The sequence below is a fragment of the Ictidomys tridecemlineatus genome, chromosome X (genome assembly GCF_052094955.1).
Source record: "Ictidomys tridecemlineatus isolate mIctTri1 chromosome X, mIctTri1.hap1, whole genome shotgun sequence".
NCBI classification, from domain to species: Eukaryota; Metazoa; Chordata; class Mammalia; order Rodentia; family Sciuridae; genus Ictidomys; species Ictidomys tridecemlineatus.
Genome location: NC_135493.1, coordinates 31,406,417 through 31,421,475, shown reverse-complemented (window position 1 = coordinate 31,421,475; position 15,059 = coordinate 31,406,417). Strand labels below are relative to the sequence as shown.

Here is a 15,059-nt window from a genome sequence, read left to right as displayed (position 1 = left end):
GGGTACAGTTTTTTGTTTTGTTTTGTTTTGTTTTGTTTTTTTAGTTTTCGGCGGATACAACATCTTTGTTGGTATGTGGTGCTGAGGATCGAACCCGGGCCGCACTCATGCCAGGCGAGCGCGCTACCGCTTGAGCCACATCCCCAGCCCATGGGTACAGTTTTAAGATTAAGTGCAACTGGAGTGTATTCAATGCCAAGAGTGGCCTTTATACTTGACAGGAATAGATGATTTTTTTAGTGCAATGATTTGGGGTTTTTTTTGGTACCAGGTGTTGAACCCAGGTGCACTTAACTACTGAGGCACATCCTCAGCCCTTTTTTTTAAAAAAAAATATTTTTAGTTGTAGATGAAACAAACCTTAATTTTATGTATTTTCATGTGGTGCTGAGGATTGAGCCCAATGCCTCACATGTACTAGGCAAGCACACTATAGAGTTACAACTTCAGCTCCCCCAGCCTTTTTTTAAATTTTTTATTTTGAGAAAGGGTCTCGCCAAGTTGCTTAGGGCCTCACTAAGTTGCTAAAGCTGGCTTTGAACTTGCTATCCTTCTGCCTCAGCCTCCTGAGCCATTGGGATTACCAGCATGTAACGCCACATTCCGCAGTACAATGATATTTAGTGTCCAACATTTTTTTCTTTGAAATACATCAATGAAAACAGAGCTCACAAATAACAAAACTTACCCATGTATTGTTTATGAATATATATACATGCAAGTTTTGATGAAACTTTTTAAAAATGAAAAAGTTAAAGGAACCATACGTAAAATCTGGGATAGTGGATACCTCTATGGGAGAGACAGGCAAATGGGGTAGAGTACACAGTAAGCTACACTGCTATTGCAGCTGTTCTAATTGGTAAAATGTAAAGTGGTAAGTCACAGGAGTTCATATTTATTATGTGTCATAATTATATGTGAAGATTGAATATTTCTTCTCCAAGATACTTGGCATGAAAGTGGTTTGAATTTTAGATTTGTTTTATTTCATATTATTTCGGATTTCAGAATATTTACATGTACATACTCAGATATCTTAGGGACAGGACTCAGGTCTAAACATGAAATTCATCTATTTCTTATACACATTTTTTGGGAGGGTACTGGGGATTGAACTCAGGGGCACTTGACCACTGAGCCACATCCCCAGCCCTATTCTTTATTTTATTTAGAGACAGGGTCTCACTGAATTGCTTAGCACATCACCATTGCTGAAGCTGACTTTGAATTCTGGATCCTTCTGTCTCAGCCTCCCAAGCTGCTGGGATTACAGGCATGCACCACCATGCCCAGCTTTATACACATATCTTAAAGGTAATCTTCCATAATATATTTAGTGTGCCTGCACTTTGATTACCACTTGTCACTTGAGGGCCACTATGGAATTTTCCACTTGTGACATATTGGCTTTCAGAATGTTTCAGATGTTGGAGCATTTTGGATTTTAGATGTTTGGATTGAGGTTCTCAACCTGTATGTGCTGCATATACTTTTGTATATATCAAATATAGAATGGCAGTTCAAAAGTTAAAACATAAACTTGAATAAGAAAATTATTCCATGTATTAAGTTTCACTGTATATACTTTGCAAAATAAATACAAAAAATAAGGTCAAGAGACATTAACTAGTTTCTCAGAGATCAGATCAAGTAATTAATAGAATTTAGAATGATTACTTATCATATAATACATCTAAAATTAACGTCTCAGTTTATAAAATTTTCATTTTTATCATTTGACCTCTACAGTAACAAGCTTCAGTTTTTTTACTTAGAAAAAAGTGATAGTTCAGATGTGTTATCTGTCGAGAAGAAACAGCATGCATAAAGATTTGATTAAATCAAATGGCCAAGGTATAAATTTAAGATTTGTAGGGCAGAGCAAAAATCACAAAGAACTCTGCTCTCCTTGATTAATTTTTTTAAAATTAGATTTCTAACTCCTCTAACCTAAGAACTGTAGTCATGTGCTGTATATTGACTGTTTTGGTTAGCAAGAGACTTACATAGATGACAGTGGTTCCATAAGATTTATCTTGCCTAGTGACTTAGTTTGTGTAAGAACATTCTCTCAGCCGGGTGCAATGTTGCATGCCTATAATCTCAGAGGCTTCAAAGGCTGAGCAGTAGAATCACAAGTTCAAGCCCAGCCTCAGCAATTTAGTGAGACCTTGTCTCTAAATAAACTACAAAAAAGGACTGGAGATGTGGGCTCAGTGGCTAAGCACTCCTGGGTTCAATCTCCAGTATCAAAAAAGAACATTCTCTGGTGTTCACGCAATGACAAAATTGCCTAATGACACATTTCTCAGAGTATGTCCCCATTATTAATCCATGTATGACTGTATTTGGACAGTTTGCAACCATCAGTAAATAGAAAAATTCATCTTTAGCAAGCACCAGTTTAGGGCAAGCTAAAGTGTTTTGTGTGCATTTACTTAGTGTTTTAAAGCACTTCTAGTTCTCAGTATCCTTGTATAATTTTCTGTGGTAGAAATAGCTGGAGGGCTGTTCCAGGAAGCCTTTCTAAATATAATCCTTTCTCCCTGTTATATACACTTGAGTGCCCCTCTGTGCTTCCAGGAGATTATGTGCTTATGTCTCTCATTGAAAGTATTGAAATTATCTGTTCATGTATTTGCCTTCCCACCAGATTGTGACCTCTCTGTGGGCAGAGGCTCAATCGTTCTCATCCCCCCCCCCCCGCCCAATGCCTGGCAGTGCCTGGCAGTGCCTGGCACATGGTAGACAACCAGTAATGGTTTGTTGACTAATGAAGGAACTTAAGGGGTCAACCAACTTAAATCTAACTCCTTCATTTCACAGGTGGAAACCGAAATTTAGAGAGATTAAGAAATAGAAGCAGACCAGAGTGGTTATCCATTCCAGACTTCTGCAGTACCCCTGTTAAGGTTATTATTCCGTTTCTGTTTGAATATCAGGGAAGCAACTCGTTCCTGTTTCTAAACTCCAATGGATAACTAAACTCATTAGGTTAAGCAAAATACCCACTTAGTCCTTGTTCTGCTGTATGATGCCTGAAACATTTGAAGACAGCAGCTGCTTTTCTTCTTTCTTATTCTCTAGGTTAGCCATTCTTGTTTCTTTGTATCATTCTACTTTAGTATTTATAGCATTTATGAAGTTGATTTCTCTCTTTTGGATATATTCTATTTTATCAATGTTCCTTTTTTAAGATGTGATAATCCAAATAGTACAGAATATTCTTAAGTGTGCTCCTTTCAGTGAGAAATTCCAGAACACTCACACCCCCCTTGCTCTGGACATAATGATTCTACTAATGGTTCAGTCTAAGAGCACATTAGCTCTTTGGCAGCCATGTTATGACCTTTACTCTATCCAAGTCATCAACAAAAATACTAAAATGTTTTCACCTGGTTTCTGTTAAGCCACAACTTCCTTCCCTATGCATTTTACATTTATCCCTACTACATTTCATTCTGTTAAGATTTGATTCATTGCTCTAGTCTGTTGAAATATTTTGAATCCTTTTGCCCATTATAATACCTACTCATCCCAACTTTTTGTCATCTGCAAATTTGGAAGATACACCATCAGTGTCCTCATCTAAGACATTAGTAAGAATATCAAAGTAGGATAGGGAACTTACTGCTTTAATCTGTATATTTCTGTGTACAGTAGTCCCTTTTTATTAATGTGTTTAAGAAATTTGTTTGGAGTCAGGTGCAGTGGCACATGGCTATAACCCCAGGTATGAGGAGACTGAAGCAGGGGGATCTGGAGTTTGAGGCCAGCCTGGCCAATATAGTGAGACTCAGTCTCAGAAAAGAAATTTGTGTTTTATTGACATAAAATGAATCTGTCTATAGTTTGTGGGATATGCCTGTTCAGTGTTGACTCTTAGAGTGTTTTCCTCTTCCATTTTCCCAGTTTTTTCAAAGGTTTTTGATAGAAATTGAACTCATAATTCTCAGATATACTAAGAAATAGTTTGTCTGGGACCATAGAGCTGAACTTATTTGGAATAGTCAGGTACTTTCATCTCTTTGAATGTTTCAGGATTCTATAAGTCATTCTACAATTGGTTTTTCCCTTTATGGTTTGTCTATTAAAGATCTTAATTGGAAAAAAATATTAAATACTTTTTACATTATAATAGTGTATACTTATCCACATATAAACAGCCTGCACTTTTTGTTCTTGTTGAATATTAATTCAAGAAAATGTTTTTCTCTGGCATTTTTTGAAATTTTGCACATCATGAGCATCAGCTTTCTGATACTTTTATTACAGTTTTGTGTGTGTGTGTGTGCGTGCGCGCGCGCGCGTGTGTGTGTGTGTGTGTGTGTGTGTGTGTGTGTGTGTGTGTGTGAGAGAGAGAGAGAGAGAGAGAGAGAGAGATATTTTCCTTGGATATGTGCCCATTCCATCTCTCCAATATCTCCTGCAGTTTTTCCTTTAAAATATGGCTTGTGACATGTAACCATGGAGATGCAATAAACAAAATTTAGATCATGTGAAATTTTACAAGATGAGCAACCTAATTTCTTCAATATACAAATTGCAAGAAAATAAAAGATTGAGGGGGAACCTACTGATTGAAATAGACATGTTATCTGATTGCAATATATGAACCTCGTTTGATTGAAATGAACCAACTGTAACAAAAAATTGAGGCAAACTGGGAAATCTGAATGTTGACTATATAAAATAAGAAATGGTTAAATTTTATAATGGTCTTATGGTTATGTTTTAAAGAAAAGTTTATATTCTTTTTAGGTACATACTAAAAAGTTTATGGGGAAATGAAATTGTTTCTGACATTTGCTTTGAAATCTGACAGGCCTGGAGGAAAGGGTATGCTGTAGGTGGACATAACACATTTATCTTTTTATGTGGTGCTGAGAATCAACCCCAGTGCCTCCCACACGCAAGGCGAGCACTCTACCCCTGAGCCACAACCCCAGCCCAAAAGGGTATTTATTGATCATTGTTTAACACAGTAATCTTGTTGTATGTATGGGTTCATGATATTATTCTCCCAGCTTTGTGTATGTTTGAAATATCCATAATTAAAAACTGGAAAAACTCCCCCCAATTATTTTTTATTATTGCATAAATTGTTACTGTCTGATTTAAGTCTGAAACTCAGGTCTCCTGATTCTAACTCATGCTCTTTTATTGTTTAGCTAAAATTCCAGCAATTCTACTTCTATATTGATGTTATATTTTTCTTTCAGTGTCTGGAAACCCCAAACTTTGCCTAGAAAATTGGTGGATAAATTCTAGATAAATCAAGACTTTAATATATTGTTATAGTTTTAATTAATTGGCTACCAATCCATTAAAAACTTAAAGGGACATTAGAATTTATTAATTCTATTATATGGTTTGTTGGAAACTGCAAAGGAACTCCTTGGTGACCTAGTCTAAACTAGTTTTTTTTTTTTTTTCGTTTGGTTGGTTTTATGTTTTGTTTTGTTTTTGATAGTGGAGATGGAACCCACATGCCAAGTAAAGTTCTACTACTAAGCTGTATATACCCCAGCCTAACTAGGGCTTTTGTCCTTAGCATAATTTCTAAGATGGCAGGGATATTGTTTGTTTTGTTCACTACTTTACTCCAAACATCTAACACCATACCTGGTATGTGATAAGAAATGAGTAAAAGTTAAATGAATTTAATTTAACCTCTTTTGGTCTCATTTTCCTTTAATTATTAATATTTCTTCAAACACTAAAAAATTACTCTTGACTTCTAACTCATTTTTTAAAATCCTTTGGGGATTTTTAATGAATTACTGTAAATCTCTTTAATACTAGGTAATATCAATAGGTAGGCAACATGTTCACTTTTAATAACTTGTTATTTTAAAAAACAGTAGTTATATGTTACATCCAAATCTAAAAAAAATAACCTATTGCTATATATTGTGTGTGTATTTTACTAGAGACTGAACTCAAGGCCTTATGCTTGCTAGGCATGGGTATATATTTTCTGTTGGATTGATTTTTGTTTCTATAAAGTAAATGTATACTCTTCTCAGCATACTAGATTAGAGAGTCAGGTTTAGCAAGTTTCAAAGTACAGCCATATAAGAGGATTGATAAAACATTGCTTTGCTTGCATATTTGCATGTTTCACTGCAGTTGTATTGAATGCAGTACTATTATGTGAGAAATTATAAAGGATTTGACATTTTACTTCCTATGAATCTCAGCAACTCTTGGGTAAGTTGCTCATTAGATACATATACTTTGTGACTGGGTACCTATGCTTGGGAGTAATAACCTTATTATTCTAATGAAACTTTGCTTCATATGTCTGAAGGTTATGGCTGGATCAGGTTAGAATTTATAAAAGAAAAATACTATCTACAAAAAAAATACTACTACTATCCTACAATATTACCAGAGCAACATTTTGTAACTACATGAAAATTTTTAAATAGTGATCATTTTGAAGATATTAAAATATATTGCTACTGGACACCAGTACCCTAGCTTCAAAAGGAAAACTACTATAATTAACAATGCCAGAGCCTGGCATGGTGGTGTATGCCTATAATCCCAGCAACTCAGGAAATTGAAGCAGAAGGATCACAAGTTCAAGGCCAGCCTGAGCAATTTAGTGAGACTCTATCTGCAGATAAAAACTAAAAAGGACTGGAGATGTATCTCAGTAGTAAAGTGCCCCTGAGTTCAATACCCAGTACCAAGAAAAAGAGTAAAGCAAAACAAAACCTAAATTAATTGGGACTAGAGAAAGTATCTACCACATTATTTTATATTCAAGCATGAAATTTGTTAATATAAACTGAATGTTAGTATATGAAAATAACTCATAGAAAACAGGATATAGTGAATCAAAATATTCTGTCTTACTTTGAAAGTTGCTGAAGTAATAATCTAAAAATCACTTTTAATGCAATATGTAAGTAGAAGCCACACTACTTTTAGTATTTGTAAGTCATGTTTTCTTCTTAGTAGAATACCAATATTATTTAAAGCAGAGTTTATTTTGAAACTGTTTTGGAAATTGTTTTTCATGTTTAAATGTAATAACACAGTTGATAGATGCTGTCTTCAATTTGGGAAGCTACTGTAAAATTAAAATTTTACTTTGTTTTCTACATTGATCTGAGCAATGATCTTTTGTATTTAACCCCAAAAGCGTAGACGGCAAAAGCAACAGTAGACAAAGCTCCTGCACAGCAAATGAAATAGTTAACAGAGTAAAGAAACAGCCTATGGGTTGGAAGAAAATATTTGCAAAGCACTTATATCCACAATATAACTAGGTGGAGTAGCTGGCACATACCTGTAATCTCAGTGACCTGGGAGGCTGAGGCAGGAGCACTAGTTCAAGGCCAGCTTTAGCAACTTTTGCCCCAAGCAATTTAGCAAGACCCTGTCTCAAACAAAAAAATAAGAAGAACCAGGGGTGGAGCTCAGTGGTAAAGCATCCCTGGGTTTAATCCCCAGTTCCATAAAGAGGAAAAAAAGGAATATCCAAGGTATATCAGGAACTTGGACAATTTAATAGCAGGGAGAAAAAAGTTAAAAGACCTGAAAGTCCAGGCACAATTGGGCATGCTTTTAATCCCAGTGGCTAGGGAGACCGAGACAGGAGGATTGCAAATTATAAGCCAGCCTCAGCAATTTAGCAAGGCCTTGTCTCAAAAAATAAATAAAACAAACTTGGGATATAACTCAGTGGTAAAGCACCTCTGGTTTTCAATCCCCAATAATCCCCCCCCAAAAAAATACCTGAAGAAACATTTATCAATAGAAATATAGATGGGCTAGGGTTGTGCCTAGTGGTGAAGCGCTTGCCTAGCATGTGTGAGGAGGCACTGGGTTCAATTCTCAGCACTGCATATAAATAAATAAAATAAAAGTCCATTGATAATTTTTTTTTAAAGAGAGAGTGAGAGGAGAGGAGAGAGAGAGAGAGAGAGAGAATTTCCAACATTTTTTATTTTTTAGTTCTCGGTGGACACAACATCTTTGTTGGTATGTGGTGCTGAGGATCGAACCCGGGCCGCACGCATGCCAGGCGAGCACGCTACCGCTTGAGCCACATCCCCAGCCCCATTGACAATTTTTTAAAAAGGAAAAGAAATACAGATGGCCTATATGTATATGAAAAAGTATTCAGCATCACTAATCATAAATGTGATCCAAATTAAAATCACAATGAGATCTCACCCCATACCTGTTAGAATAGCTATTATCTAAAAGATAGTGTTGGTGAGGATGTGGAAAAAAGGGAAGCCTTGTACATTGTTGGTGGGAATGTAAATTAGTATAGCCATTGTGGAAAACATTTTGAAAATGCCTCAAGAAACTAAAAATAGGACTACCACATGATCCAGCAATCCCACAATTGAATATATATCCAAAAGAAAGGAAGTCAGTATATCAAAGAGATATCTGTATTTCTATGTTTCTTGCAGCATTATGTGTAATACCAAGATAGAGACTCAAGCTGAATGTTCATCAGAGGATAAATGGATAAAGGAAATGTGATATATATATATATATATATATATATATATATATACACACACACACACACACACACACACACACACACACACACATACATACACACACACACACATACATACACACACACACATATACACACACAATGGAATATTCAGCCATGAAAAGAAGAAAAATTTTATTTAAAACAACATGGATGAGGGCTGGGGTTCTGCTCAGTGGTAGAGTGCTTACCTAGCATGCGTGAGGCACTGGATTCAATCAGCACCACATAAAAACAAAATAAAGATATTATGTCCACCTACAATTAAAAAACAAAAATTTAAAAAAACAACACAGATGAACCTAGAATACATTAAGTGAAATGAACAAGGCACAGAAAAACAAATGCTTCATGATCTCACATTTGAAATCTAACAAATTTATAGAAATACAAAGTGGTCATGAGGGGCTGGAGAGAAAGGGAGGTATGGGAAGATGCTGATCAAAGTGTATAAAGTTTCAGTTAGGAGGAATCAGATTCTAAGATCTATTTTACAGCATGTGACTGAAGTTTATAATATTGTGTTTTAAAATTGCTAAAAGCATAAATGTCAAATGTTCTTACCATAAAGAAATAATAAGGGCTAGGATTATAGCTCAATTGGTAGAGTGCTTGCCTTGCAATGCATAAGGCCCTGGGTTCTATCCCCAGCACCACAAAATGAAAAAAGCCAAGAAATAATAAGTATCCAAAGTGATGGATATATTAGTTACTTTGTGATTTAGTCAATCTATGATGCATATATATATATATCAGAATACCTCATTTAATATTTTTAGTTTTTAAACATTTACCATGTTTGCAATCTAATGTTGAAATTTAGTTCAATTTTGTTTTTGCTATTAGGTATGCAAGGAAATTCAGTTCCTTAATGTTGTATTATTGTTTAGCATTAACTTAAAAACTCAGCTAATCAGATAACAAATGCATCAAACATATTTGAACCCTATGATAAAAATTTCTGAAATGAAAAATGAACTTTCAAAGTTCTCATTTTGGTTTGTTAGATTTATTTTGAAGAGGGATCCACCACCAACCTTATTTAATATGTCTACATGTAACTTTAGGGTTTACTGAAAGATTTTCCACTTGTAAGTACTGTTTAAAATGGTTATTTTAGGGGCTGGGATTGTGGCTCAGCAGTAGAGCACTCACCTAGCACGTGCGAGGTGCTGGGTTTGAGCCTCAGCACCACATAAAAATAAATAAAATAAAGGTATTATGTCCAACTGCAACTAAAAAAAATATTTTTAAAAAAGGTTATTTTATGTAGGCATTTGAATGGGCTTTTTCTGGGAAAAATTACAGACTCTAACATATTAAAAGGAAATTTTTAATTTGCCTTATTCAGCATCTACAGAATATTTGAAGAAATATTTTTCAAGTTGACTAGAGATAGTAAGTAAAACTTCTGAATTTGTGTGTCTGTTTGGTTATGTCCATGTTTTATATACTGCATCTCAAATTTAGGGGAAACCAGAGAGTATAAATTTAGATCATTAATCTTGGTGTAAATTATATCTTTACTTCGTAACTAACAAAGGTTCTTAAGATAAAATTTCCTAAAATTACATAAACCCTACAAACCCTTACATAAGATCTTGCAGCTAATTGGTGGGAGAGCCAAGAGTAGAATTTAATTTTCTTGACGTCTAGTGCCTCGTTTCTCTTTCCCACACCAAACTTGACCTGAATAGTTGTTTTCTTCAGACACATAAATACTCTGAACTAGTATGATTTTATCTTTTCCTTGAAAATAGTTACCAAACCACAGAGAAGTTGAATTGTCTAGAAATACAGAAGATGGTTAACAACTCATTTAGCTGGCAGCCACTCCTTTGGTAATGACAATTCTCAAATACAGCCAAATGCTTAAAAAAATTAAAAGTATATTGAAAACCTCTCAGTGATCGAAAGAAGTGTCACAAAGCCCATAATAAGGTCATGTACATAAAGTTTCCTGGAGAGACTCCCAAAATCCCTATTCTTTCTTTACCATATATTTTTAAAAATCTGGCTTCATGGGCTGGGGCTGTAGCTCATTGGTAGAGTGCCTGCCTCACACATGTGGGGCACTGGGTTCAATCCTCAGCACCACATAAAATTAAATTAAGATATTGTGACCAACTACAACTATATATATATATTTAAATCTGGCCTCCCAATTCAATACAGGTTAGAAACAAAAATTAAAATGGGGAAGAAAGCTTTTAAAGGTAGGCACCTGGCCAATTATAAGTAGTGACTACTTAAACCGAGGAAGGAAACACAAAACTCTAAGACATTCCACACATAGTAGCCTGGGGTACTTTGGTGTGAACACAAATAAATTCCCCTGCATTTTAGAGTTTTAGAGTCCCAGGAGGGCATTATTGTATTAATATATTATGTATGAGTGTAATAATTAAAAAAGAAAGGGAAATTTGTATATCCTTTGTTTGGGAAGATATTTTGAAGGGATAGTTTATTGAAACTGTAAGACCAAGCCTATTCATATACATGTACTTATTTTTTTTAAAAATTATATTTGTAGATGGACAGCATGCCTGTATTTTATTTGTTTATTTTTATGTGGTGCTGAGGAATGAACCCAATGTCTCACACATGTGAGGCAAGTGCTCTGCCACTGAGCTACAGCCCCAAACCTACATGTACTTATTTATAATCTGCTTTTGAAAGTTTTTATTAAAAAATAGTTAAAAGGTAATGGTTATAAGCTGAATGTGGTGGTGCATACATGTATTCTCAGTGACTTGGGAAGCTGAGGGAGGAGGGTTGCAAGTTTGAAGCCAGCCTAGACAATTTACTGACACCCTATCTCACAAAAAGAAATAAAAGATTAGGGATGTAACTCAGTGGTAAAGTACCCCTGGATTCAATCCCTAGTAACACAAAGATCCTAGTTATAAAAATTTTGTTAATGTGCTACTATTTGAGTTGGACTAAACTGATTAAGTCAAAGGCTTTTGAATCCTGACCTGTTTTTAACAACTACAGTTAATGCCTGACTTGTCAAGGCCAGGAAATGAACTAATGAATTTTTCCATATGTAAGATTTCTAGAGAAATGGAACTTTCCTTTGAGTGCCAAACTTTTGATAAAGGAAGCAATATTATAAAGTGATTGAAACAGTGGGCCCTGGAGTACATACATAAGGTCATTCCAGCCCTACTATTTACTAACTATGCAGTTTAAATGATTGTTTCTGACCTAAGTCAGATTTTTGTTATGTGATATAGGGGAAAGTAATATAACTACCAAATAGGGGTCATGAAGACCAAAACCAGTTAAAATGTTAACATAGTTTGGGGCACATATTTAATAAAGGATAGTCATTGTTTTATTATTACTTACAAGGCCCCTTTTAAGAAAACTTCTAATCGGGATATTACATAATTAGTGCTTTTTGTGGTGAAACAAATTATTCTTTTCTCATCTTTGCACATGACACAAATCATTTTAGCCAACTTTAAAAATTATAAATATTTTTATTTTTACTAGGTGTTGATGTTATATATGTGGGTCAAAAATTTGATCACAAAAGAATTCTAGTCTTACAGACTACCCTGGTAACAAAGTTCTAGGTTTAATAGATTGGAACAATCCAAAACCTTAACAACTTTATAATACTTAAAATATGCTTCAAATGTGAATTTCTTTGTTACCAGTTCTTGGTTTAATAACACCAGTTGCAAGCAAGATCTCATTTTAATCATTAGCTCAATATAATATTATTAGGTAGAAGTTCAGTGTCACCAAGATGGCAGAGGCAAGGTACAAGAAAAATGCTACTAGAGGATAGGTTCAGTATTCTAAAATAACCAATGGGGGTAAAGTGGACAATATTCTATTTAGGTTTTCTAAGATAACTAATGGGAGCAAATGGAGTACGGTCTTCAGTCAGGTCCATATAGGGAAGAGAATGCCATATAGCTCAGCATATAAGATACTAATTTCCAGACATAGATCCTTAAACCACTCTTTCTTGTTCAGCCCACTCCATTCTATCTTCGGAATGCTACTTTCAGCTTCACTGTCAATAAATCTATACTTCACCTGTTACTTGTGTGTCTTACTCAGTTCTTTGTTTGGGACACCAAAGACCTGGATCCCAACTAGACACCCCAATGATAACAATCTGGCTTTTTCCTTATGCTCTCTGTTGTTAAGGCTGTAGGGTACCTTTTCTGTATTCCATTGACTGATCTTAGGCTCCTCGGTACTGACAGACTGCCAAAGTACCTTTGAGAAACATGTAGCATTTCAAAGCTGCTGAAGAAATTACTGCTTAGGGTGTGGGCCCCAGATATTCTCACTGAATCCTCATAGCAGTCCTCAATAAATGGTTTTATCCCTTTTTACACAGGATGAGACAGGGACTTAGAGAAGCTGAAACTGTTTGATCACACACATAGGATAAATGGCAGAAATGATAATTCAAGCAAGGTTCATCTTCTCTAAAGCCTGTTTTCACTGTGTCCCTTGTCTCTGAAAAGGAAGTAATTCCTCTGCATAATCTGGAATATCTCTATATGTGTTGAGAATTGGCCAATAACAGATTCTGTGAATAAATAGCTGGAAAGTGCTCTTTATGAGCTGTGTGATAGAGTAAAAGGGATAAAACCATTTACTCAAGGTCTTGAAAGGTGCCTTTCAACTCAAAGTTGTATCATCTGGTATCATTGTAGCTTATTTTAAAAAAACTTAGAAATGAAATGGCATGTTAATTATTTAAAATTGTCTTATTATATGTATCTTTCTCCCTTGTGCTTTGAAGCAGATATCAGACTGTTCTTATTTGGAAAAGAATGTGAGGGATGAAAATAATTGGTGAAAAGTTACTTTTTAAAATTGCTATATCTAGAGTAGTCTATGTTTAAGAATAAAATTTTACTCCAGTATAAAAAAGAGCTGAGAAGAAAAATGATTATCTTCAAAAGCAACTATAACTATCTAATGCACATGAAAATTTTCAACACTAGAAATCAAAGAAGTGCAAATTAAAACAATGATAAGATATACTTTTGCCTGTCAAATAGGTGAAAAATTTTAAAAACATTCATTTTTGACAGAGGTACTAACAATAATTTATAAAGCAGTGGGAGTATAAATTGATACAGCTGTTTTGGATGGCAATTTGAAAATTTCTCAAAATTCTGAAAAGTTTATGTATTTTTGGCCTATAGTTCCACTGTTAGAAAAGTTTACTTTAAGGAAATTTATCATGGAGTTGAAATTTATTTACAGGGATGCTTGCCATATCTATATCTATATCTATATCTATCTATCTATCTATAATTTGAATATATGTATATGCTTGCTATACACACACACACACACACACACACATATATATTTGAACACCATATGTATGTGTCTGTGTGTATGTTTATTTATACATATATATATAGTGTTACATACATATATATTTTATATTTATAATGTTCAAATCTCTAGGTCATAAGATTATAAATCATCTTAATTTTATTCTGATTTTTGACATTTTCATATTCTCTATATGCAGGCAATAATTTTCAGTCACAAAATATATGTTTATTAAAATGCAGGTTTGGCTTTAACAGTGTATAAAAGTAGTTTATCTTCTTATCTCTTTTATTCGGCACCTCATTTTTTTTTGTTGTTTTTATTTCTGAACAGGTCTCCAGGAAAAGCTGGGCTTTCATCATTCAAGGTCAGTGTGCTTTCTTAAAGATGTGTTTATAGAAATCATATACACTTTTCATTTATTTTCTTATTTATGTAATTTGTCATTTTCCTTATTTTGCTTTTTTAAAATTTTTTATTCAACAATATTGTCATTATATCTTATTGAGTATAATTAGGTATTCTAGAAATACCTAACCAAATATTATGCTGTAAGGAAAGGGTTATAAATATTTTTTAGATTTTCACTATTTTTCTTTGGTTTTTAAAATAAAAAGAACACTTTGCAATACTTTGTGAGTATGTTAACTAAAAAAGTAGTACTTGTATGACAAAAAACATTTGTATACTTCTTGTGGGCTCATGAATTTGTACCATCATTATATATTAAAATAAATCCCAGCCTTATATTATCCAAGCAGAATAGTTTGGTATTGAGATATTATGCCAGTGAGAACCTTAATTTTTTTCTTTTGTGGTGCTAGAGATCAGACTCAGGGCCTTACACATGCTAGTCAAGTGTTCTACCACTAACTATACCCCAGTCCCCTAAGAGAGACCCATTTCAAGAACAAGAATGTCACCAAACAGAACTATTTACATCAAATAGAGTATGTATTATATATGTGTGTGTTTGTGTGCATATAATCTCAAGCATGCCCTTTTTTCAGTTCTAGTATACTTCTTTTGTACATATTGGATGCCAGTCTCTTTGATAAATTGTTTTGTGGTATACTTATTTGGAATATTCTACAGCAGTAGAAATGAATGAATTATTTATATACAATAACATGAATGAATTTTAGCCCCAGAATGTTGGGTGGGAGCAATCCATAGAAAAAATATGGACTCTTTG

The 15,059-nt window shown here is 34.3% G+C and overlaps 1 protein-coding gene across 1 annotated transcript in view; it reads left to right on the top strand.

The window, feature by feature from the left end:
• Wdr44 (WD repeat domain 44) overlaps positions 1-15,059 on the top strand; it is a 91,775-nt gene that overhangs the window by 17,546 nt on the left and 59,170 nt on the right. Inside the window, exon 2 of the mRNA XM_005319391.5 lies at positions 14,198-14,231. Within this exon, the coding sequence (XP_005319448.1) occupies positions 14,198-14,231 (34 nt within the window). The remainder of the gene's footprint in view (positions 1-14,197; positions 14,232-15,059) is intronic.